At 36.3% G+C, this 27930-nt stretch overlaps 1 protein-coding gene and 1 pseudogene across 1 annotated transcript; one reads left to right on the top strand and one right to left on the bottom strand.

Annotated features, from left to right (window-relative positions):
- Positions 1 to 1684: 1684 nt before the first annotated feature.
- LOC113331986 (peptidyl-prolyl cis-trans isomerase CYP21-1-like) lies at positions 1685 to 2510 on the bottom strand. Its single transcript, XM_026578640.1, has 2 exons — positions 2317 to 2510; positions 1685 to 2048 (listed from the first exon to the last, which is right to left on the bottom strand). The coding sequence occupies exons 1-2, from the start codon at positions 2492 to 2494 to the stop codon at positions 1969 to 1971; spliced, it is 258 nt and encodes an 85-aa protein (XP_026434425.1). The 5' UTR covers positions 2495 to 2510; the 3' UTR covers positions 1685 to 1968.
- Positions 2511 to 13457: 10947 nt separating this feature from the next.
- LOC113296880 lies at positions 13458 to 27763 on the top strand (annotated as a pseudogene).
- Positions 27764 to 27930: the final 167 nt, after the last annotated feature.

Raw genomic sequence — 27930 nt, 5'->3', positions numbered from 1 at the left:
CATTGTCCTCAATGTTTCAAAAGATAAACAAAATTAAAACAACATACCATGAGAACGATGCTAAGTAGAGAAAAGGAAAGAGATTACCGGATATTGGCGAAAGCAAGTTTTGAACTCCATTATTCAATGGCTATGATCCAACAGTAACTTAAGTAAAAGCACATTGGATTAGCACAATATATACAAAATAAAACATAAAAGGTTCCACTAAATATTACCTACCGGATTATATACAAGAAAAATTCACTATATACATACAGCCTAAAGAGTTGAGGATCAACCCAAAAGACGAAGTGTTGAAACATAGACAGTTTCAAACAACAAAAATTGGACTGAAATGAAAGTGAGAGTGAAAAACCAGATGAATCACCCCTAAACCTATATTTTTCAACAGGTTTATTTTTTAGCACAAAATCTTTCAATTTTAGGGGTGCAGGATTCAAAAGGTCTAATTCAAAATGGACTTTTTTCGGGATGGTCAGAGAAATTAAATCCAACTATGGCTCATTAAAGATGTTATATTTAGATGCAAAATAGTCCAAGAGGACTTGGGAAGCACACAGTTCCAATACTAGATTAGGGACTCTCAGAATAGTTGGTTTAAAATTTTTGTGACAAACCAAATCTAGGTTGGGTGGAATAATCTCAATCTGTGACTTAGGAAAGAAAGTAGGTACTTCTAAGTTATTTTCATGTATAGGACCAATAGTACCAGCACATACTTTCCTTAAATCAGAAATAGGTGAATCATGCTCACATTCATCGAACAAAATATCAAGACCTAGCTCGGTATCATGATTGTCCGAAGTACTCAAATCAACATCAGAAGAAATAGCATATTGTGACTTAGGTATGGAATCAGACACAACTAATTCATTTTCAATTATAGGAACATTAGTGTCTACAGAAGATTCAACTTTTCCTATGTCATGCTCATCTTCACAGAACAATTGTACAAGCCCAATATCAGTATCAGAATCATTTGAATTGCAATGAATATTAGAAGTAGAAGAAACAACATTCATGAAGGTCGAGGGAGAGAAGCCATATGTTATTGAACCAAGAGGTTCCACACTATTTTCATATTCTTCTAACATAACATCATCATCATAATCATCATCATGGTAACATGCATATTGGTCCCTATTAACAATTGTGATGTCCTTGGTCAACTCATGTTCCTCTAGGTTAGGTTCATATTCAGTATCACTTACATGAATGGTACTAGACACTTCATTAGGGACAACAAACATTTCATCATGAATTTTCTCCTTTTGTAGATGAAGCAAAATCTGATCTAAATATGCATGAATTCGCAATTCATGTCTAGCATTATTTTTCTCAATGAGTCTGAGATCTTCTTCGTAATTTATGGGAGTACAGAATTCTTCATGTTCAAATTTTGGTGATTGGTACATGTGTGCATGGTCATTGGGGTTTATAAAAGACTGATCGCAACCCTCAAAGGATTGATTATGGTCCCAATGACTACCAGCCTCACAATTTGTGGGCATTTTATAATTTGGATTTTCATGGGATTCTCTGAATTGCCTATAATCATGCAAAATATAGCAGTATTCATCCGGGTGGTCTAAACTACCACATAAGGTACATGCATAGATTTCAGGTTGTCTATGTGAACTAGATGCTACAAATTGCTCATGTGTTTGCATTTCTAAAGCAGTGATCCGAGCCTCTAACTGATTCACAAGTGACAAATGTGTGAGTTGGGTATTGTCTAGATGTTCACTTTCACCCAATGGTGGATGATACATGTGTGAATAGTCATTAGGGTTTGCATATTGAGGTTCATGACATACAGAAGGTCCATAATAATAATCCCTATAACTATTGACATCATGGTCTTTGGAAGGCTCATAATGTGGCACATGCCTATAAGCAAGTTCTCTAAGAGTTTGCCGTTGGATTTAATTGGATAAGCCTTTCTACTCTTTTAAGTGAAATGACTTACCAGCTGGCCTTGACTGTGGTTACGAAGAATTGTGAGCCATTGGAATCAGGTCCAGAATTCACCATGGAAACAATACCTACAACCACCAGCAACCTACAATTCAGAAGTCTGCATCACTTCAAGGAACATTCTGATGAATGCATTCTCATAGGAACCGAAAAAGAAAGATAACGAAATGCAATCAACAAAACTCATGTAATTTACCTCACACTAATTCAGTGTATTTTTATTAAATCAACACAAGTTACCTCGCATTATATAACAAAATAGTACGACGGAAGGATAAAAAAACTCGGGATGTTTTTGTTTTTAGGTTGTTCTAATTGAATATGCCAAGGACCTACCTGCATGTGAATGTTTGACCTTGAAATTCTCATCAGGGAAGGTGTCACAATATACAGATTCAGTTCCCTTCCCATCCCCATGAGATATGTCACCACCTTGTACTACAAACCCAGAAATTATTCGATGAACTAGTACTCTCTTGTAGTGGAGTTCTTTTCCATTGGCACCCTCGCCCATTTCTCCTGCACTTGATCATAACATAAATGTATATGGGTATGAAAAAGTAAGAAAACCCATAATTGCAGTAAACAAAATGATCGTCAAATGCAGATGTTGTTTTCCAATCAAAAATCATTAGAAAAAAAGAGGAGCCCTGTTAATAGGAGGGAAATAATGGATTCGAGGAGGGAAAGAAATTTGACAAGTTCCGATTTGTTTGTGGTCCAAGTCAAAATGTTAAAAAAAGAATTATCTTTTCTAAAATGCCAAATATCTCCTTACTGTCATCTCCACTTTATAACCTGCTTACCTGCATCGAACACTAATTTGTTAGCACGTAGTATTAGTTTTGAGAATAAGCAAGCTTTCTTTCGGCAAGTTTCATTCAACACGGGAGCAAAAATGCAGTGCTGGATTAAATCAGCTTTCATTAATAACGTCCTAACATTCTCCATTTTTAATCAAGAATCTGATCTAAGTTGTAATCTGACCTAAGTTGTTCATATGATCAGTACCCCTTCTTTTAGTTCATAATTGTATCCGTCCAAGCACACGATGGAACTCATGAGTAATACAAGAGGGTATCATGATTATATGTCCAAGCACAACATGATTTACTTCCGAGATTAAAAATACTCATGTGCCGCAAATTGATTGATTGATGTTGGTTTCTCTTAATATTTCTAGAATTAGGGTAATTAAAAAATTAGGGTTTATAACAACCTGTAGAAATACGTGATTTTAGGTTTGGTGGTTAGGAGGAGGAAGACGATATTATAGACATTTTAATGCTTTAAAAAATAGTCAATCCCTATGTAGATGGGGCAAAACAATTTGCTGGTTTTCACGGGATTGAGGAGATGACCGTACAGAGGAGACTCTTTGAACCGAGCGAAATGTTCAACCTCACACAGATGCACTGCAAGAAGGGAGTGCTTTGAATTCGAGAGATCAATCTGTAGTACTCCGGCCTAAACCAAGACAATGGCCGTTCCAGAGTAAATTCGTTCACAAGAGAGGATGGGTTGATCTGTAGGAGGGAAGTTTAGAAATGTGTGGAATCAATGGTAATCAAAGATTGCGGGTGTGTTGTATATTCTGAATAAGATAAGTTCTGAATGATTGAAGTTGCTCAGTTGAGAGTAATTGCTCAATTGATGAGCTGTTGATCTCGTGTTGTCTGTGAGACGTGAGATCGTTGTATATTCAATCATGATTTCAGATACTTATTTATATTGCTGGAATTGTAGACACCATGATCCCATGAAGTGTGACAGTTGATGGAATCAAAGAGTGGGGAAATGGAAATCGTGTTTGAAACCAGTTGCTCATCGTGCGGAGACTTGGTCGATTTTCCATCCACTACTTTGTTAACTCCTTGATAGACGCATTTATGTGTCTAATTTGTCCTCAATGTTTCGTATTGTTAGTACTCGTTTTCGTCCTTACTATGGTGTTTTGTGTGTTTGTAGGTATTTTTTGGAAAATAAACTTTGGTGGAAAAATCGGCTCGAAAAGTTGTCTAAAGCACCCGGAGGACACATGTGTTATTCGGACTCCAGCAACGGATAAGGGGCGACCACTGGATAAAGGGTGACTTTCTTCTCAAATTCAAATTTTCAAATTGGCGGGAAAATATTTTTATTCACTGTCAGATTTCAATCAAGGATTTGGAGGTGTTATAGGGAGACTAAATGGATGAAAATTTATGGGATTGTTCGTGGGACATATACAAAGCTATTACAAGTGTTTTGGTCTATCAAATTTGGCAACACGTACATGAGAGGGACAGTTCACGGGATTACATGAGTTTTGGAGAATTTAAACGTGTTCAACTCATGTATGATGACTCTAGCAACACTTTGGACCTTGAAAAAGATAAATAAGGAGATTTTGCAGCTGTAGAAACGCATGAGAAGCTAAATCAGGGAAGAAAATATTCCCAAAATATTTTCTTTACTGCCCGAGTTCAATGAAGAATATTGAGAATCATGGCGTGATTAAATGAGTCTAAGGAGTATAAATAGGTTGATGGGATCATAGAGAAGGGGATGAAGAGTTTGGGAGAGTTGCAGAGCATCAGAAAGTCGAGATAATCAAGTGGCAGGAAACCACCATTTCTGCTGTTGTGAAGAAAACGAAGAACATCGACCCACCCATTGGACACCTAAGAACAGTCGTTTATGCTACAGTGGCAACGACCCACAGCCGAGGGTCGTAGTTCAGGAGACAGTCTTAGAGCAACAGTAGTTCTCTGGTTTATAACAAATATAATTGTTACAAACCCGATTTTGAATTATTTCTCCATTTTCTCCTTGTAAACACCTTTTTGAGCAATGAAAAAAATCATTTGAGTGTGTTTTCACCATGCGGATCTAGACCCCAACACTGGGTCGACGGAGGAAGCCGGACTTCATACATGGGTGAATTTGTTTTATTTTCTATTTGACTTTTGCACTTAATTAAAATAAAATTATGATTTGAAAAAATTAGTTATTATTTTATTAGATGGGTCATGCTTGCTTAGATGTTTGATGTCCCATGCTTACGATTTATAACTAATGTTTGGAGAATCTACCTTGGCAAGAATAAAAGTCGATGTTGTTTTATTTGTCGAGCTATAATTGTTTGAGAATGAATAATTGAACCTATTGATATGAGTTTGGCCGAATCCTAGACCCAGTAACTCTCTATTTTATTCCTTTAAAATTAATCTTAACAAGCTATAGAGTTCGAATCCTTATTTACTACAACCACAATCAAAAATTTGTATAATTTTTGGCGCCGCCGACGCAGATTTGTTTATAGATTTGTTTTTAGGTTTTATTTTTATTTTTTATTATTTTTGTTCCTTTTTATGCCTTTTAGTATTTCTTATTTGCTTTCAGATTTGAAGCTAAGCTAAAGAAAAAGAGAAAAAGTGTTGAAAAGAAAAGCGAAGCTGAATAAGGAAACAAAGAAGGGATCCAAAAGGAGTAAAGAAGAAGATTTTGTATATAGTTAATTTATTTTTATTTTATTTTTATAAACTGTATATAGGATTTTGTTTTTGTAATTTTTTTTTCTTTTTATTTTTGGACTTTTTGGACTTTATTTTTGGGACATTCTTTTGGACATTATTTTTAAAACCCTAAGGAAGGATAGTTTTAAATATAAACTGTGTGCAGAGAAGGACGACGATTACGATATCGTCTCGGCCCCTCGGGTTCGTACACGACATTGGAGTTGTGGCCCGAGTCGACTTCAACAGTTCATCCCCCGTCTGGAACGGGAGGTAAGAATTCTAAACACCCGCGAATCCCCTGTCAGCGGGTTTACTGGATGATTTTGTATGCTTATATGTTGAGGACCTGAAATCGGATTTAATTTTCTAGTAAAGGGCAAGGCTTGGCCAAATCAAGATAAGGACTCGGATTTCATCACCGTTTCCTTCTTGCCCGCTTTAGGAACACGTAACCTACGCGAACCTAATCCTTAAAATTTGGACTAGAACGAGACCGATAGGGTAACGAGCTTAATAGGAAAGTCATTCGAAAAATATTGGTTACTCTTTAAGCATACTTCGAAGTTCATGATGGTTTCTGTGAGTTGAATGCGTGACTGCGCCGCCTTGTAATGCGGTGAGGCCTTGGGTATCAAAGCTCTACGCAGCTTCCCTCGCCTCTATTCAACTTACTTTGACTCAGATTGATTCCAGAGGGGTTTGCTCAAATTGTAACGAATTCCCTTTCGAAGGATTAGAAGCTGGTCTAGAAACAATCTAAGTGGAGCCATCATGATTTTTATTTGCTAGATAAAATAGGCTTGTTATGGTCGAGTCAGCCTTATTTGTGTTTGTTTAAAATTCCCTTGCAGTTCGGATGTCGAACTGGTATTATAATATCCAATACAATGAGTATCCGACTGAGCAACTTGGACATTATCCTTTTTATGACCATAGAATGAATAGTGATTGGGAACGCGAAACTTTTGAAGGTTATGGTCCATACCATTGTGAGCCCAATTACTATCCACATACCCACAGGTCATACGAGCAAAACAATCCTTCTATTTCTCTATAAGAGTCTCTCAGGAGTTTCAATGAGTCTCTCAGAAGTTATTTATGAAAAATACTTATAATATTCTTCTCCCAGAAGAGTCCGTAGAGCGGTCAACTAAGTTATCTCTAGAAGAGACCCTCCTTAAGGTCATGCTTTTAACTTACAAATGATATTTTAAGAAATCTATTTTTGTCAAAGAACTAGAGTCACAACTTCTTTTGATTGAGCTATATTGTCTAGAGTTAATGACTGAACCATAACAATATGAAAAGTAGTGGAATCCCGCGTCTCAGCGTCTCTTCATCTTGTGAAAAATTATGTATATATATTTTTCCTTATTTTCTTTATTAAGTCTTAAAACAAATTCTCAACAAATCTGAGTGAACGAATCATCTTACTACAACATCATTGAAAAATACCATCACTCCTTCAACTGATTGCACGACTTGCTCACATTCCATCGTGTGTATGAACACACGTGCTGTAGACCTCCAGACCAAAAACCTAGTTGATATCCCCCCAAGTGAAATGATTGATGTCTCGTGAACGTGGAGTCTGTAGGGCATACATGTATTTAGTCAGTTGCTGACTTCATGGGACGATGAGCCCATGTATTTGCTGAGTTGAACATGATTCTGCAAAATATTCTGAAACTCGTGAATTGAACGTGTCCGTTGAGACAAAGGTGTAATTCTCACGTTGAGGTGAGCAAGTATTGCTCATTTGATGAATTGTTGAATATTGATAGTTGAACCAATATTCCTTGGTTTGAGAAAATATTGCTCATCTGAGCAAGTGTTGCTCGTCTGATGAATTATTGGTAGCGTGACCAAAAGAAAACATTAATTAGTGTACTGGTAGTTGAACCGAGCATAATAAATAAGAATACTGATCATGAGATCGTCGTAAAGTTATTAGTGTTCTAGTGGGGAATTATGATCCTTGGACTCAGAAACCCTAATTTGATCAATTGATGACCAATTGATGGTTTATTTGAGAATTAACCATGGAATGAAGGAGGACCGGATACATGAGACCGTGGGTCGATTATGTAGCGTCCATATGCTCGCGTGAGCAAAATACCAAGATCTCTTGAAGAGTTGGTGATTTGTCGATGAAAGAATGATTAAATGCTGGTTTAATCATTTATTCGAAAAATGCTCGTCCGAGCCTTAGGTGATAAAACCTAATTAATTATGGAGAAGTGAGAGACCGACCAAGCGGTCATGAAACCGGACCTGGATGGTCGTGAGATCGAATGATGATCACTTCATGAAATTCCAAAATTATTTGGAAGAGTTTTGGACCTAATATGTGCAATTGCGCAAATTAGGTCAAATCATGAAAATATGCGGGACTGGCTCATTGCGAGCCAAAGAGCCAACCCTGGTCGGTCAAGGTAACATGCTCACGTCGTCAACACGCCCGTGTCTCAGTCCTGAGAATCTTGATATTTTCTGGCGTGAGTTTGAGCAACCATTTGAGAAAATATGACAAAATCAGGGTTTTTGCTGAAACTGAGGAAAATTCATGAGATGAAGAAAAATAATTTTAAAATGAATGAATATGAGGCGTGGGACCGCTGGAGCCAAGGCATGGCTGGCCGGCCAGTGACCGCGGTCCCATGGTGCCTTTTCCTAATTTTATAATATTTTTCATGATTTTATGAAAATATCATGAAATCAAGGAATTTTGTTGAAATTAAGGAGTTTCCTTAAAGTGAAAGAGTTTCCATGGGATCAAGGAAGCAAATAATATTAAAAAATAAAATAAGGGCGGTGGGACCGGCTGAGGCATGACCGGCCGACTAGGACCCGGTCCCGTGCATTTTCCCTAATTTTATGTATTTTTATGTATTTTTTCCATGATTTGAAGAAATTTTCATAATTTGAGAGAACTACCATGAAATTAAGGAATTTCATGGGATCAAGGAAACCTTAAAATAATAATAAAAAATAAAGGGAGTGTGGGACCGGCTTGGGCCCGGTCCCACGGGTTTCCCTAATTTTATATTATATTTTTCATGAATTTATGAAAATACCATGAGATTAAGGAGTTTTCATGAGATTAGGAAAATAATAATAAAATAATGAGGAACCATGAGGTGTGGGGCCGGACGGGACCAAGGCATGGCCGGTTGGCCAATAATCATGGCCCCACAATGTTTTTCCCAATTTTATATTATTTCCTTGGTGAGAAGGAAACACCATGAGACTGAGGAGTTTCCTCAAAACGAAGGATATTTGTTCAAATGAAAGGATTTTCATAAGATCAAGGAAAATAACAAAAAATATGATAAAATATAAAACTGGCGTGAGATTGGCCACGACACGGCCGGCCGGTCGATGATCCCAATCCTTTGGCGCCTTGGTCAATATTTTAATTATTTATTATTTTCTTTCCTATTTTGCATAGGTTCATCGTTTCGTCGTATTTTGAAATACTCGTTCGTGCGGTGATTGTTAGTGTATCATCATTGAGTACACTTGCACCTTTTGAGCTGGGGCTTACTCAGAAGCAGTTCAGATGCCCGTGCATTGAATATTTATTACTAACCCACGGAATTCTGTTGGGAAAAACTATAGATTGGAGTAACGAAATACTGCGAAAATATTTGAATATTTTCAGAAATTCAGTGGATGAATCCAAGAATTTAGGAATAATTAACTTATGGCTCTATACTAGCAGAGCAAGCTGTCTATGAGCATTAATTATTCTGACATGAGTTTGCTGGAGCTTCATATCCTTTATATAGTCAGGGAAAACTTGTTGTTTGTATCCTGAAGACGTTATCGCTCTATACTAGCAGAGCAAGATTCTAAGAGCCGTCAATCTCGTGATTCTATATAGAAATAAATACTGAAGTATTCAGTATTCATTGAGATATGTCGTTGTCCAGCCGAGAGACTACATATATGTATGTACTTTGAGAGAAAGTATTCTCAGTCAGAGGATTCGATGAGAGACCCGTGTCTCAATACTTACATCTGATTGCTGGATCAGAAGTTCGTATAATTATGGGTTTACGATTTTATCCTTTGTCGAAAATCCACCATCTACACCCTCCTCTAAAATTTTAACTCCCTCCCCTTAATCCTTCCCTCCTCAAATCCATCCCTCCTATTAACATGACTCTTCCTTGATGCAATAGTTTGATGGATATGGGTTCAAACTAACTGTGAGTAATTAACAGTGTACTTACATTAGAACCCTAATTGTCAATCTAGGTAAATATTCAATAAACCCAGATCAAACCCATGATCAAGAATTAAGACTACTAAATCAAAACTAACAGATAAAATCTTACCAATAATGTATATGCAAGATTGTATCTTCAGATTATAATTTTGAATGTTCATTTTGCAACCCTAGAAATTGGATTTGTGAATAAGGGGTTTGAGATTTTATTGGTAAAATCTTCATATTCACCATGAATTGCTTGAAACAATCGACTTACATCTTCATCTCCCTAATTGATTGTTGGATGAATTATAGTTGTTTGAGGGAGAAGAAGGTAGAAGAGAAACCAAGAATTCCATAATACACTAGATTACCGCGAGCGGTGGGGGCCGACGAACGACTCGACTCAATAGACCACAGGGATCCGATATTGTAAGCATGGAGCAGCTGAGTTGCTGTTACAGCCAAAGGCAATCATCCACTTAAAAACTGGCACAAAGCAACAACCACGTCCACGACCACTATTATTATAAATATATGGATAAAAACAAATACTAGTTTACCTGAATTTAGTGGATTTATAAGGTTTCTTAAAGAATCTTATAGATTCTTATAGATATATAATTTTGGATTATATTGGATTGAGTTAAGATTAATTTAGATTTATAAAAGTGAAGATCATTTTTCCCCTTCAAAAAAAAAAATCCATCAATAAAATTGAGGTGATGGCGGTGGTGTGTGGTATTTGTGGTGGCGGCGGTGGTTGTTGTTGGTGGTGGTTGGTGACGAACGGAACTAATTAGGGGCTGTATGTGATAAGTGGTCATGATAGGCTTCATTTTTGGTAAGCATGTAGAACTTAATAAGAGGGACATATCCTCAAAATATTAGCTTCAAATCCGTTACGGTTTGGTCTTAATTCGTAAAAATGACGCCCAACGTGTGAGATAGTGTAATAATAAAAATGTAAGGGGATCCCTCCTCTAAATTAAATTTTAAAAAGAAAAATCCATAAAAAGATATAGGAAAATAATTAATATTATATTAATATTATAAGAAAATGTAAACTCTTCTTGAATCAGACACGGTTTTTTGGACGTCTGTTTTTGCGGTCCGTTAAGAATTATTGTTTCCCTTATAAATTCAGGTAGAAACACGGGAAAGTTTTTGTACTTTTTTTTGTAGTGACATATGGGCAGGGAGGAAGAGAGTGATAATAGTGAATGATTTTTTAGGGACCATGGTTTTTTTTGAGGGGATCATGGTTTTATTAGGCCACCTTTCCTATAGTGATAAGGGGTGTCCTAAAACGTTGAAATGACTAACCTACCATTAACCTAATTTAATTTAAAACCAACCTAATAACCACCTATATATATAACCACCACCTCCTCCCACCACCGCCGCCCACCACCGCCGATTACCACCACCACCACCTCCGATTATCACCACCACCAACCACCGATTACCACCACCACCACCACCACCCACCACCCACCACCAACCACCGATTACCACCACCACCTCCTCCCACCACCACCACTACCGCCTATTTAAGAAATGTAATAACATCAATGCAATCACAATTAAGTTCGGTTACATAATAAATTAATCGAGTATAAAAAACGCCAGCCGCAACCTGATTCTGCCATGGGACCACTCCGGAGGTATTTTCCAACAAACCCTTCACTTTAATTTGATTTTGATTGTTTCAATCGAATAGAAATCATCAAAATAGGGTTTTAATAGGAGTTACAGAGCCATGTTCGGTTAGGCCGATTTTCCAAAAAACCTAGTTTACTAACCGAACTTCTTGAAAATGAAGAACACGATGAACAGTTCGGTTCTATCGGACTTAAAACTAAGTCGCCGAACTCTCTGTTCGGTTGTTTCGCAAAAATTTTTAAAACTACAAAGTAACCGAACTCCACCCTTAGAACCGAAAAAAGACAAATCCAGTCTAACCGAACTGTGTTGTTGTGACCACTATATTGAGTTCCAAAATAACCGAACTTAGCCAATAGAGTTCGGTTTGTTCGCAAAAACTTTTAAAACTACAAAGTAACCGAACTTAACCAATAGACGCTGGAACTTCACATTTTTTTTGTTTGTTAAGTTCGGTAACTTCACAATTTTATCGTAGAAACCGAACTCAGAGTTCGGTTGGTTAGATGTTAGGTTCAAGTTTGCGAAAGAACCGAACTTTGTAAACTTATATACTCTTATATTACGTAAAGTTCGGTTAGATCAAAAGTGCATGCAGTTTGCGAACCAACCGAACTTTGTACACCAAAGTTCGGTTAGTTGAGAATCAACCGAACATAACGCTGTAACTCCTAGAAATTCTATTATTTGAGAGTTCGGTAACCTGCGTGTTTGGAACAAGTAACCGAACTACACTTTCAGATGAGTTCGGTTACTTGTTCATCTCACGGGGCAACCGAACTACAACTTTAGATGAGTTCGGTTACTTGTTCTTCATATAAAGTAACCGAACTGTTCAAAATCCAGTTCAAATCCGGATCATTTTGAAGATTAACAAATATTCTAGGAGAGGATGGAGATGAAGAATCAGATGAGTTTTCATCATTTGAATACTCAAACTTAGTGAATTGGATTTTTTTTTTATTTTCCATGTTTTTCTCCTTCATCTTCTCTAACTCTACTCTCTCAATAATTCTACTCAACTAATAATAAACCCATCTTTTAATTTAATCTCACTAATTGTTTTTAACTAAATCATTCACTAATCATAACCTAAAATTAATTAAGAGGGTAGATTAGGTATTAAATAAATAACTAGATATAGGGTGACCTAAAATTACTTCTAATGCCTTTATCCAAAATAAAACCATGGTCCCCCAAAAAAACCATGGTCCCCATAAAATCGTTCATAATAATTGATAAACAAACAACTCCCACTATAACCTAATACTAAGCCTTGTATGTAGCAATACTAGTAGTGAATTTGATTCAAGAAGATTTGTTTCTTCAACCCATTGTTTTCATCTTCATAATAGATCCTCCTCCCTCAGCAAAAAAAAAAAGAAAAAATTCATTCAACGACCTTTCATTTCCAACAATTAAAGCTAATTCAAACTGGGTTCTTTCATTCTTTTAATGCACTGAAAAAAGCAGTTACAAAAAAAAAAAAAAATTACTCGGAAGAATAAGAAGACACTATATTCTGAAACTGTATATTTCCATGAAAATGGGGTTGTTTATTCTGTGGATAGAGTTTGAGAAATCCAAATACTCCCTCCGTCCAACTATTAAGTGACCTATTTGATTTTAGATTTTGTCCCACTAATAAGTGACCTATATCACTAAACAAGGAGATATTTCTAAAATGATCCTTTTAGTTAATTATAGAAAATATAAGAAATATGCATAATTTGATAGACATGTTTATATTCGTTACGTAGACGTTTTAAAATGCTTTTCAATAGTATGAAGTTTGCGAACATCCGTGGAGTAGTTTGAGAGATAAATCATTTTTAAATTTCACTAGTTATTATCCATAAGGATATAATTGTAAAAAATGTTTAAAAGTACTTTTTCCTTGCTTGCCTTAAAAATTGTGCAAACTTAAACTAGGTCACTTAATAGGGACGGAGGGAATATTAGTTACTATTATTATTGGATTGGATTGGATTTGGTGGTGTTTGGTTCATTCAAGTCTTTCACCAACCCCTCTTGGTTAGTATATCATTGTTTTCTGTATTTGTCTATTCTTGGTTGGTTTTGTTTGGTGTGTTTGATTTTGACACTCTTTTTCTTTTAATCATTTTGATGATAATGATCATAGATTGAACAATGGAGTTTGAAGAAGCCAGTAATAGTAACAAAAGGGAGCTTGAAGAAGTGAAGCCTTCTACTTCAGTGGGAGGGATTTCAGTACACAATCGTTCTAAGAGGTAATAATAGCATTGATTGACTTTCACAGTAAATTTTTTTTTCATCTTTAGTAGAAGACTTGAAAAACCCTGAAAGACTTTTCCTTAAATATGAACAATCAATTTGTTTCCTCAATTTTGCCATTTTTGCTTGGTTGTGGTGTGGTTTTTACTTTAATTGAAGAAATGGGGTTTTGAGATGAGTTAGAACTAGAGCACTATCAACTTCATAAGAACTAATGAAATTAGGTGGTGGTCTAATAAAGAATCGGAGAGATTGGTTATTATATTCTTGCTTAAGTAGGCATGTTTGTCTACTTTATTGATACTGATGTTCTTTTAGTTTTGGCAATGACAGTGATCATTATGAGATAGTCAAGGAGGATAATTTGAATATCTTACTTGTAGCACCTCACCGTCTTAAGCTGGTAAGTCTCAATGTTCCTTTTGGGTTTGAAGGTACTTTCATTTCCTAAAGTTTAGAAACTATATTGAGAATTTTCAATTTGGTTAACTGTTGGTATCAAGTTCTATTGTTTCTGGATTTTTCTTGTAATTGTGTTAGTGGTGTACTAGAGAATACACTGCGACTGTTTGTTGTTTTTTTCTTTTGAATGAAAACATATATTTCAAGTTCTAATCCTTGTTAATGGTCCCAAAATAAGCTATGACTGATACTTCTGAAGGACCATTTCTTAAGTGTTGCTAATTTTGGCTTCATTTGTTCACGTTTACGAAGGATATGGGACATATGCGGGGAAATTGTGAACCAATGAATAAGGAAACGCATAACAACAAGTTCCAGATTTCGCTGAAACAAGAGGTAATAATAAGTTCTACAAGTTTAATTAAGTTCAGTTATTTTCTTTATAAAGCTTTTGGGTAGATGATGGTTTGCGTCTCAAAACCAGCTTTCGGTTCCTGTTCCAGATTTTTTATTGTTCACACAACTGTTGATTTTACTTGTTGTTTTGTTGACAGTATTTCATCTAGTCAGAAGTATGTGTTATTTGCTATTCTCAGTGATTTCATAGTTTCGTCTTCTCATTTTTGATTTCTATACAGATTCTACAGCTTCAGAAACGGCTACAAGACCAATTTGTTGAAAGGAAGGCACTTGAAAAGGCACTTGGATACAAGTCCTCCTCGCAATATACTTTGGATGAATGCTCAATTTCAAAGGTGTTGGAGAAAATGAGTTTATTGCTTTGGTTTTGGTTTTATGGTCTTGGTGGGAATTGAACTTAGGACCTTTGGGTCTCTAAGAGCACTTACTCATTTTCTTATGAGTGAATGAAATAGAACCTTTAGTCCCACATTGGGTATATCTAAAGAGGAGTTCCACCATATAGCTATTCCTTTATGGATGGTTAGTAAAACAATGTAGGTGGAACGGATAGTGCGAAATATTTTTGCTTTCACTTAGTCTTAGGGTTCGGGCTCGTGCCTACGCCGTGGACATGGATCAACCAAGACTTATCACTTTGACAAAATGATTTTAAATTATTTCCTTAAATATTTTACAATCAAATTAAAATTCTGTCTTAAATGTGGGGGGCTTGTGACCTGGGTGAATTTATTTTCTAACCAAAAATAATTTTCTTAACGGCTTTATGTGCATGGATGTCGACATTTTTCTTACCATTTTTTGCATGTTTTATGACAAAATTATGTCGACATCATGCAGCATTATTTCGCATGCAATATTGATTCGCACATTAATGTGCATTGATTTCACCCTCTCTGTTTGCCTATAAAAAAGAATTCGACTTCTTCATTTCAATTTGTGTCCAGAAGAGCTACTATCCTCTTCTTTTCGTCTCTCTCCCTCTGTGTGGTTTTTTACTTTCATTTTGTGCCATTGTTGTTGAGTTCGTATGAATGGGCAAGTATTGTAGTACTAACAATATTTGCAACGGGCAGTTTTATCCTGGATACGACTTGACCACAGGGTATAGGCATCACTCATTCTTGAGACGTACCGGTCAACTATCGCGTTAAGGACAGCGTGTTGAACACGTGACTCTGTCCTCTGTTTGCTGATTCCATTGAATGTTTATTTAACCGTTTCAGAAATTTATTTCTAACATCTTCGTTGAGTATTTTATTGTTACAGTTGCAACAAAAGGTAATTCCTAACTTTATAGCTTCCATCGATCTTACATGTGCAATCTAATTTACACTTAATGTGTTTTTCTTTCTTAACTTGCGTTTGCTGTTATCTATTCTTCATAAAACTAACATTAATTGTACCTACTTTTTAACTTCCATTGAGAGGTCAGCCTGCCACTGAGCTGATAAAAGAGATTGCAGTACTAGAACTGGAAGTCGTATATTTGGAACAGTATCTTCTCACATTATACCGGAAACCGTTCGATGAACAAAGTTCAATCTTATCTCCATCTACCAAGGACGAAACATTAAGATCACCTAAGTTCTCCAGACTTGGTCTCACACCGAAGATAGAAAATCCAGAGGTTCAATCTAGTCGATTTCGATCACCTTGAGATTCAGTTACCAAATCACAGAGGAAACCAAATCATGTCGAAGTCACTGAGAAGCTATTAGATTCTGGTATAGACCGCAGCCAATCTTCACTTTCGCAACATTCAGCTTTTTCGGCCAGAGCCTCTCCTCCAAGAGAAAATCATGCCAAATCATTACAATCATGCCATTCACAACCTCTTTATCTTGAGGTATAGTAAACTATACAAGTATTTGGTTAAAATTTGTGTAGTTAGCCAACCTAATTTTTTATTTCTGATGTCTTATCTACAGAATGCAGAGACTAAGACTTCAACGTCGAACATTATCACTTTGGCAGAACACCTGGGTACTCGTATTTCTGATCACATTCCTGAAACTCCTAACAGGATCTCTGAAGATATGGTTAAGTGCATGTCCACTATATATTGCAAGTTTTCAGATCCTCTTACAATGAATAACGGCGTCTCCTCTTCTCCCATTTCATGTTCATCTGTTATAAGCTCATTTTCTCCTCAGTATCAGTATGATATGTAGAGCCCACGGTGCAGAAAAGACTTTTCTTTTGATTCACGATTAGATAACCCTTTCCATATCGAAGGATTAAAAGAGTTCAGTGGCCCTTACAGCACAATGGTTGAAGTGCCTTGGATTTATGCGGATAGTCAAAGGATGAGTCATATTGATCACTTGCTTCAAAATTATAGGTGCACATTTAGTTCTTATACGAGTCTCAAGTGAATTATACTTTACTTGATCATGCATGGTTCAATACTCATGTTTGTTTTTTTTTCTTTTTCAGGTCACTTGTTACTCGTTTGGAAGATATTGATCTTCGAAAGATGAAGCACGAGGAGAAGCTTGCTTTCTGGATCAACATACATAATGCACTAGTGATGCATGTAACTATTTTCTCATTTCGAAAATATTATTTTGTTCCATCATGCCCTACGATTCAACCCTTGTTCTTTCTTTTTTCTGGTGGATGGTTTTGTTTATATTCATGCTGCAAACATTCTTGGTCTATGGGATTCCACAAACTAGTCTGAAAAGAGTATCGTTACTCCTCAAGGTGAGCGGAGTCACATGTATCTCTTTCTGAAAGGAAAATGTTGTTCTCAATTCTTTTCTCATGCACTGCTGTCTCATGCAGGCTGCATATAATATTGGGGGTCAAACTATTAGCACAGACATGATTCAGAATGTTATTCTGGGATGTTCGGTGCCTCGTCCTTCACAGGTTGATCCCATTGTTTGAACAGTTGAATTTTCTGAACTTGGCAAGATCGTTTATTATGAAGCTATTTTCTGTTTTATGTATTCTCTTAGAAGCTTGTTTTTGGTCAGTACTGAATTACTAGTTTTGTGTGTAGTGGTTTCGGACATTGTTTTCTCCAAGGACAAAGTTTAAAGCCGGAGATGATTGGAAAGCATATGCAATTGACACAGAACCTCTTTTACACTTTGCACTGTGTTCAGGAAGCCATTCGATCCCGCAGTATGTTTTTACACCCTTATTTATCCTTTTTTCACTTGAGAATATTTTATACCATGTCAAATGAATCTCAACTGCCACCCTACATCCAAGCAAAATCCCCCTTGAAGTGAGGTACCATACGTAGAATTTGCAAGACCGGGTTTAGAATATTATGGTCATATCATAGTCATTTTTGTTACATACCCATTTATTCTCTTCATAGTAAGCAATCATCTTACTAGTTTTTTATGCTTCAAAAAAACAATCTTACTAGATTTTTGTCATTTTCATCAAGTCCGTATTTACACACCCAAGAAAGTGTTTCTTGAGCTAGAATCTGCAAAAGAAGAGTACATTCGTGTTACCTTTGGTGTACGAAGCAAGGTACAGAAAATCCTTCTACCAAAGATCGTAGAATCGTTTACGAAGGATTTAGGTTTATGTCCAGTGGGTTTGTTAGAAATGATCCAACAATGTATGCCGGATAATTTAAGGAAAACCATGAAGAGGTATCAACAACAAGGAGGGTTCCCTCGCAAGAGAATCGAGTGGATTCATCATAACTTCACTTTCCGGTATTTAATATCAAAGGAGCTAGCGAAATGATTGAATTTGCACTAATTTATCCTCCACATTAAACAAAAAATACCAAGTGATTCTTCATATATTTTCCCTTTTCTTTTTTAGTCTCATTTCTGTAAATAAGGTGGATAGAACAGCATCCTGCAGGTTGTATATGTTGGGTGCAATAATCAAAAACAAAGAAAAATCAAATAAGCAAAAGTTATTGATACTTAGCTCCTTTATAATGGAAGTGATTGCTTTGACGAAACGAACAAGCTCCCCGTATCTCCGCAACAGCAACAAGGCAAAACTTTGGAAAATAGAGTGAGTCACGTGTTCAACACGCTGTCCTTAAGACATTAGCGCCCGGCTACACTCAAGAGTGATGCTATAGCCCTCACAGGACGGATATCTCCAGGATAAAACACCCTAATACACCTACTACTAGCATATGTAGTAGATGCTCAACTTGAGCTTGGCAACTCCGAAAAAACCGTTAAGGAAAATCGCGAATGCTTAAAAACCGCTATAAAATATTTTCCCTTAGGGGTCCCTCTAAAATATAGAGCAACCCCTTTCCCATAGATTTTACAAAAGTAGTGAATTTCTTTATATAATTGACAAATACAACTTAAGAAGAAAAACTCCCCGATGTGGGACTAAAAGGTTTATATAGTTTCTTAAAACTACTAAAAATTGGAAACTCCACGATGTGGGACTAAAAAGTTTCATTCACAAAATAAAACAATAAATTATAATTTTTTTATTAAAACTTTAAAAAATTATTTTTTTATTAATCGTTTTCCAACAATCCCCCACATGAATGAAAACTCAATAAAACATGAAAACACAGATAGATCTTGGTAAATAAACATCCCAACCTCACGATCCAAACAGACTGATCGTGCAAGTGTTGAAATCATACTAGTCATTTCTACGTCCTCTCCCTCACACAAAAGTGTGTTGACCCCAGGGTCATACTATGGATTGCATAAATCATAATAGTATTGAGAGCTTTCATCTTTAATTCTCACATGGTGAGACTATAGGTATCTTTCACCAAAGTGAAAAAGCATGAACTAGTGAACCCTTAGTGACCTTTAGGTCCTAAGTTCCAGTAATACCAAAACCATCAAAATGAAAATCACATAAAAAACGCAGGAAATACCATTTTAGGCAGAGGTGTCCATGAGGTCTTGAACCTTTGCTTAGTGAGATATTACCAGAATTACTTGCTAGAGACAGTGAACTATGTCTTGAACTGCTAGCATTTGATGTAATTCGTGATAACAACCACGGGTGATATCTCCAAGATTGCTGCCAAGCTCGTGCCGTTTTGTCCGTTTTGGCCCTGGACGTATCCTGTTTCTCAGAATGCTCTAGAGAATCAGCTCATATTCTCACAGGAAGCGACCCACTTCCTCATTCAGATAGGTGAGTTTCCATAAAGAGTGTTACTGCTACACCCCACTTCAATCTTAAATTGAAACTATAGAACTCATTAAGACTTATTAAAAAGTCATCCTCCACATGCAGTCACACTATCACGTCTACACCATAGGGAAGGGACAGAGAATGAAAATCTCTGATAGTGTTTACCTTTACCCACCACAAATTAGTTGTCTCATTCGAAACCTTGATCATGGGATCTCCAGTCAGCAAGGTTGAGTATCCTTCATGGCAAGTTTAATATATGAGCTTAAGCCCCAACCCCCTCGATGCATTTTTAACTATCTCTTTGTACAAACCTTTCGTCAAAGATTGCGCGATATTCTCCTTGGACTTTATCCAATCAATGGAAATAACGCCGATTGAGATTAGTTATTTCTTAGCTTTAACTATTATAGCTTGGCTAACACAATGTATAGATATAGCTGGCACAGGCCTATGCCAAAGAGGAATGTCTTCTAAAAATCATCTTAGGCACTCGGCCCCCTCTCATGCTTTATCTAACGCAATACTCTCAGATTCCATAATGAATTGAGCGATATGTTTGTTTGGAAATCTTCCAACAACAAACCCACATGTTAGAGTGAAACCATATCCACTCGTAGACTTAGACTCCTCTGAGTCAACTATCCAGTTTGCATCATAAAGTCCCAAGGACAACAAGATACCTTTCATAAATCAAAAGAGTATTTTAGGTACCATAATACTCTACTCAGTGCATCTGAATTCTCTTGCTCTGGACTACAATTATATCCACTTAACTTACTCACAATATAGGCAATGTCTGGACTCTTACAGTTCATTAAATTCATCAGACATCCTATAACTTTTGAGTATTCAAGTTAAGATACTCCACTACCCTTATTTTTCTTGAGACTACAAGAATAATCGTACGAAGTACAAGCAGGTTTACAATCAGACTGATTGTATCTCTTAAGCACAACTCAACATAATGAGAACGACTAAGACTTATAAATGTTTGATTATTCTAATCCTCATCCCTAAGATTACATCAAAAGGGCCCAAGTCTTTCAAGTCAATGTTCTCATTCAGTGCATGTTTTTAGTGGAATTGATCACATCTATGTTTGTATCAAGCATATCATCAACATACAAGCATACAATTACACAGACATCCTTAACAAGTTACTTGTAGACATACTTGTCAGATTCATTAATTTAAATCCACTATCCATTATCACATGATTAAATTTTCCATGTCACTGTTTACGTGCTTATTTGAAAACCATACAAAGATTTTTCAAATTACAAACTTTGTATTCACAACCTTTCACTACAAAGTCTTCAGGTTGATCTATGTAAATTTCTTTACCTAATTCACGGTTTTAGAAAAAGCTGTCTTAACATCCATCTGATGTATCTTACTTTCAGCTCAGCAATAACAATTAGTATCTCAACGGAAGTAATTTCCGTCACAATTGAATTAGAATCAAGGAAATCTACACCTTCTTTTAGTTTATAGCCTTTAGCTACCAACTTAGCTTAATATTTTTCCACAGTTTCATCTACCTATCGTTTCCTCTTAAAGACTCATTTACATCCCATGGTCTTACAACCTGGAGGTAAACTAAAGCTCCCAAGTCTGGTTCCAACGGACTGAGTCCATTTCACTAAATGAAGCTTCTTACCAGAATGGGGTTTCAGTAGATATTAAGGCTTCTTTACAAGTCTGTGGCTCAGACTAAGCTAGGCATGTTATGAAGTCGGTTTCATAAGAAGTCTCAAGTCTAATTATTTTACTTCTCTTAGGCTCAACATCAACTTCATCTTCCTTTAAAATAAGTTCTGACTATTTGAAGATAAATCTAGGGGATCAACAACACATCTCTAATGAGGTACAGGTTTAGAATAAACATGTTCAAAGAACTCAGCATCCCTAGATTCCGTAATAATATTCACACCAATGTCAAAAAAATCAGAACACACAACCAAAAATCTATTTGTAGAAGTATACTCAATATACCCTATACGAAAACACAATCAACATTTTTGGTTTCAATCTAGTTCTTTTAGGAAGAGGAATTACAATCTTAGTCAAACGCCCCCACACTTTGACACATTCATAAGAAGGTCATCTACCGTTCCATAAACCATATGGAGTTTCATCTGATTCTTAAAAGGGTACTTTATTCAGGATATACTAGTTAAGAGGACTGCCTCCCCCCACAAGGCCGCAGGTAATCCTGAACTAATCAACATGGAAATTATCATCTCCTTAAGGATACGGTTGTTATGTTCAAGGCTTCTAATTGGTTTCCAACTTCAAGTTTATACATCTTAAGGCTTCTAAGGCGTCATCCTTATCCTAAGCAAGTATACAAGATAGTACCTCGTACAATCATCTACGGAAGTTATAACCATCTTTTACCACAGTGGTTTTGGGTTGAACTCATGTCAACTAGGCCTAACTGAATTAATTCTAAAGGCTTAGAATTACTCTGAACATTTGTGCTAAAAGATTTTATAGCATATTTTGATTCTTCACAGATTTCACTTTTGTGTTCAAAATCCAAACTAAATTTGGGTACGAAGCCTATGCTAGCCAGTTAAGCATTGACTTATAAGTTTACGGTTCCAAGTCTACCACGTAAAACAATCAATCACACAAAGATATCACAAGAATCAACTACGTTCACATCATCAGTTTTTCCGTTAAGCTTATATAGACCCAAAGTCCTATAACTCTTGCTTAAAAAATCACTGCCTAGTTACAACAAGTTTTCCAGATTCAATTAAGATCTTAAATATTTTTCCATCTACAACAGAACAAGATACAAGATTTTCGCATATGCTCGGAACATGAAAACTTCATTCAATGTGAGAATATTACAGATATGAGCTTCTGCTCGACCTTTCCTTTTATGCAACCTCTATTGCATATGAGTTACTCAATAAGAGTTTCTCGACATCCCCTATCCTATGATAGGAGGTGAACAGGTCTCTGTTTCAACAAACATTCTTGGTGGCTCCAGAGTCCACCTACTGGTCTCTCACATTGGTTATTAAAATAACTTCCGACATCATGCCACCAAACTCGTTCTAGTTTGTTTCAACTAAATTAGCATTAACTTTCTACTTATTAAGGTTTTTATGTTGTCTACAATTTACTGCCGCGTGGCCAGAAATTTTACAAACATAACACTCACCCTTAACTAAAGTAATTCCGGATTCAGGTTTACGAAATATACCTTTATCATGAAGACCATGCTTAGAGTTGCGTTCGATGTTCTCACCTTTGCCATCTTTGGAAGATTTGTTTCCAACCACATGCGGCTATTAGCCATGTCCCTCGGAGATGACACCTTTATTCACAAATCACAATTCCAAATCAGAAAGTAAAATATGAGTTTTGAAGATAACATCTATATATACAAACTTCGTTTGAATCAGCGTTTCAAAAAACTCATGGTTACCCCACAAAAATTAATTTAGTTAACAACAATTTTCTGCTCGTCAGAATTTTTCAGAAACGTTTTTCTGTTTTGTAAAATATCAAAAAATACTTTTACAACTCCAAAAATTCTGAAATTTTACGCGGGTAACTATCAGGATGTCTACTACGTTGTGTCAAAAGGGTTCATCGAAATTCCTTCTAGATTAAAAGATAAAATTGAAACTCTACAGCTGACCAGAAATTCGTTTTTGTTTTTCACTCCACAATTAACATCCATGATTCACAAACCAATCAATCGTTTTCGATTATTACAAATGTAATGTCTTAAGATTGTTGGGTGCAATAATCAAAAACAAAGAAAAATCAAATAAGCAAAAGTTATTGATACTTAGCTCCTTTATAATGGAAGTGATTGCTTTGACGAAACGAACAAGCTCCCCGTATCTCCGCAACAGCAACAAGGCAAAACTTTGGAAAATAGAGTGAGTCACGTGTTCAACACGCTGTCCTTAAGACATTAGCGCCCGGCTACACTCAAGAGTGATGCTATAGCCCTCACAGGACGGATATCTCCAGGATAAAACACCCTAATACACCTACTACTAGCATATGTAGTAGATGCTCAACTTGAGCTTGGCAACTCCGAAAAAACCGTTAAGGAAAATCGCGAATGCTTAAAAACCGCTATAAAATATTTTCCCTTAGGGGTCCCTCTAAAATATAGAGCAACCCCTTTCCCATAGATTTTACAAAAGTAGTGAATTTCTTTATATAATTGACAAATACAACTTAAGAAGAAAAACTCCCCGATGTGGGACTAAAAGGTTTATATAGTTTCTTAAAACTACTAAAAATTGGAAACTCCACGATGTGGGACTAAAAAGTTTCATTCACAAAATAAAATAATAAATTATAATTTTTTATTAAAACTTTAAAAAATTATTTTTTTATTAATCGTTTTCCAACAGTATATGTAAAAAAACACAGTTTAAGCTGCTATATCATCTAATGTGAAGTGTCCATGATTCATTAAATTTAGATTCTATTCTGCAAACTATCTCTAGAATTTCCCTGAATCAACATTCCTCCTCTTGAGCTCAGCTCAAGAGGTTAGTGTAAGTAGAGTGTAAGAAAATTTGGGGTGAAGTATGTGGTCCCATTTATGTCAGATATCCAAAATTTGGAACCAAGTGTTTTGTGATTACTGATGATGAGATTACCCAAACACCTGACTATGTTTTGGCGGGTTATTGAAGACATTTAGAGACATCCAATCCCTTCTTCTATTCAATGGAGCAGTGAGAAATTGAGAAACCCCCAAACCTTATACCCCAGAAAACTAGGCTGAGTAAGAGAAAGAAAGAAGCTTTGAAATTGAAGTGTTTCTATCTAAGAAATAATGGAGGGAGATGAAATAGGAATTGTATTAGGTAGAGCTTCTGAACTTAGGGTTGAAGATAAGAAAGTGTGTGGATAATGCCACAATGAGACGAACTAACAACAACCAAGAAGAAATAGAAGATAATACTGGTGGTGGATTTGCTGCAACAGAGAGCCTTCTCAACATTACTGATGCCCTAGAATCACTTGAGGAACAACTTACTTCCTTTCAGGTTCTTCTTTTCCCCAGTTAGTAACTCTTTCTGTCATGTCTTGTTGAAGTTAATTGAGTGGTTGGGTTGCTCTCTTTTGATTATGGCTTTAAAATAGAACTTCAATTTCGCTTTTAGATTGTTCATGAATGTGTTGAGATAGACACTAAACTATATAGTTTCAAATGTTTCTACATTTTTTTATAGAGCATGAATGTTTCTACAGAAGGCAAATTGAAAACTCTTGGGCATCATTTGTTAGTTATCTGTTCTTTCATAAGTATCTTAAGGCCTTTGGTGTCACTGAATATAACACCCAGAGAACCAGTTCTTATGTCATTTTTGTGACAAATTTGGATGGCCCCGTCGAGGACAATCTTCACTGACCTTTGGAACCTAAACCTTACTGCTTCACTCCATCTTTTCAATTTTCATTTGGTTTACTTTGTAACGAAGCCAGGATATGGATGGGAATATTGGGCATTTATATACTTTTTCAGATAGTAATGGATTAGTCCCATTGTTGTTTCAGTATATACACTGTTATAGAGAGATAAAATTTTCGGCAGATTTTCTAGCAAAGGCTGGTGCTTTACTTGCTGCAGATGATAAAATTGTTCATATGTTGTTTCAGTATGAATGTGTTGAGATAGATTCTGCAAATGTTCTTTTTGGTGGGGCTTTTGCTTATTCTTGTTAGCCTTGGTTGTTTCTCAAGCTAATTTTTTTTTGTTTCTCTCTAAGGTTTTGAAGTGTTTAAATTTCTGATTAAGCAAAACCAAAAAAACAAAAGCACCGTTGTGGTTGAGTTATCTTCATCTTGACAATTATTTTCCTTTTTCTTCACTTAAAATGTATGAGCATGTTTGAATATGGCAGGCACTGCAGCAACAACAGAGGTACGAGAAGGAAGCAGCTCTAGCTCATATTGATCACAGCCGTGAAGTTTTACTTAACAAGCTCAATGAGTACAAAGGGGATGACTTGGAAGTGATACGTGAGATCACTTCCTTTGCTAGTGAAACAGTTGAGCACAATGCAGATCTTGTACATCCTCCATACGGTAGCCGCATTCCCAACCCCTGAGCTTGGGTAATGGTTATCCTTCAAATGTTCCTTCTACGCGTACAAACGGCCTAAACGGAGTTACCAGCCTTAACGCAATCCATCATACTAAGAAGCCGAATAAGTTGGAGAAAAAGCAAAGCCAATCCTCAGTTAAAAACCCACCAACAGGCTTGAGATTTATGTTCAATATGGCAGTAAAGACAGTGCTCACTCTCGTAAGTGTTGCATCTGTTTTGACCTTTGCTGGTTTTGAGCCAAGTATCAGGAAAGGGAACACAGTGCACAAGGTTCTGTATTCATCACAAAATTCAGCAGCAGAGGAGGAGAAGATAAAACCTACAGGTCATTGCCCACCTGGGAAAGTCATGGTAATGGAGAATGGAAAACCTCGATGCGTCGTGAAAGAGAGGGTCGAGATACCCTTTGAACCAGTTGTTACAATGCTAAACGTCAATAAACAAATGGGTATGTATCTGTCTCATCACCTAGTACAAGTTTCTGTTTGTTTACCATGATGCTTGTGTCTAAAGTCTCATTGTGGATAATCTTTTCCCTTGCATTCAAATGTAACGCGTCGATTTCCTAGATTCAGTCTATTCAACCAGCAACATCATTGAAGCGAAAACTAGAATAGAATGACATCTTGTAGAAGAATATGCATAACCCCTTGAAAAAAAGTGCAGTCCTACATATAAAAATGATTTTCTTGTACAATTAGATCAAAAGGTTGCAACAACTCTCATGAGTTTTGGCTGGTTTCTAGAAGCTGATAGCCAAACTAACGGTTAAATTCTCATGGCATGAAAAGTACCTAAATTTTATATATTATCAGTGATTACATAACATTGCATGTGAAAACCAAGAAAAAGAGATCATATCTGGGTCCTCTCATTCTGACCCATTCGGATTTTGTTGTTCTCTCTTTTAACTTATCTGCTGCTTTGATACTCAAGAATTCTTTCCCCTTAAATTACCACGATTTACCCGAGAACCCAATTTAACGTTAGCGTAAATAGCCGGTGATCAGTTTCTAGACCCCAATAGGATAGATAGAGAATAGCTACGGGAGTAGAAAGACAAAACGAAAATATTGCAATAGAAACGTTAATCTTATTGCTTTAGAAAAAGAGTTTTACAATGTTTTCCTTCAAGGTAATTTTTCTGCCCTAGGAATTGTACCCTTCTTCTATTCTTCTTTCTTTTTCTTCTTCATTGTCTTTTCTCCTGCCTCCCTGCAGGTACTCTCTATATTCTAGTCATTCTAGGTTTGAAAACTCTCCTATGTTTGTAATCTTCTAAAAATAGGACTCCCAAGTTCTCGTCCTATACCTAAAAACGGATCAGCCGGAATCTTATTACCTCCTGAATTGTGAACTGAAATTAGGTCCACCTTGGGTCTGGGAAGTACAGAGCTTGATTTAATGGCTAAGGCACATAATTCTGATATTGTAAGTGGCTGCCTAGAATGAAAGAGTGGCAAGAGAAAGTAGACTTGACCCATTTGTAACTCCTCCGTTTCATCCATTTTCAGAATGATCATGTCGACGTACATAGTTTCAGAACTGCGAAGGAGATTGGTTGCTTGAATTCGTGTAATCTGCCATCAATATGGATTACTTTTGCTGTTGATTGAGAACTCATAATTCCTACTCCATCTGGTCTCTTCCTGCTTGTTTCAGAAGAAGCACAGACACCCATTAGAGAGAAAGAGATGAAAGCTTGATTGGAGACAGGGAGATGAAATTCTGCAATGTAGTTGATTGAGTGGGTGAAATGCTTCTTAAATATATATAAGCCTGGAGAAAGTACTCGTCTTGGTCAATGGTCAAGGTCAAGATAGAAAGTGATGTGGAAATGAAATCCCCTCAATGTTACTGATATCAAATCAACAAAGTATAACAGTTCTAAAGTGCGAAAATGACTCTGGGAAGAAGTTTACTGAATAAAATGGTGGGTATTAGGTTGGACCCATCAGGTCTCTGATGAGTGATGCATTTTCTTTCTTTTATTAACGTGTAAACTCAACTTTTCTCTAGCAAGTCTTTTATTCTTTCTTTTTGCCATGAAATTGGAAAGGGAATGTCGATGTTGTTTAGCACATTAATGGTAATTGATTCAGTTTCCTCCTTGGATACAACTGTATTGAAAGATCACAATGGTTTTAGCTCAAATAATAGAGCAGGATAAAGCCATTGATGTGGCTTGTCTTAACTGTGGTAGTGGATTGCAAAAAGGTCACCATTAATACCAAAAGCTTCTTGTTCGGACATAATTCCAGTTCATGGACGTA

The sequence above is a fragment of the Papaver somniferum genome, chromosome 1 (genome assembly GCF_003573695.1).
Source record: "Papaver somniferum cultivar HN1 chromosome 1, ASM357369v1, whole genome shotgun sequence".
NCBI classification, from domain to species: Eukaryota; Viridiplantae; Streptophyta; class Magnoliopsida; order Ranunculales; family Papaveraceae; genus Papaver; species Papaver somniferum.
Note: the sequence above shows the minus strand (reverse complement) of the source record. Positions and strands in the feature narration are given on the sequence as shown.

Bases quoted from the DNA above. Each gene is read 5' to 3' on its own strand.
- LOC113331986 (XM_026578640.1), bottom strand. From the start codon at position 2,494: ATGGGCGAGGGTGCCAATGGAAAAGAACTCCACTACAAGAGAGTACTA. The intron at 2,049-2,316 runs GTAGGTCCTTGG...TGGTGGTTGTAG, and splicing joins GGTCAAACATTCACATGCAG to GTATTGTTTCCATGGTGAAT.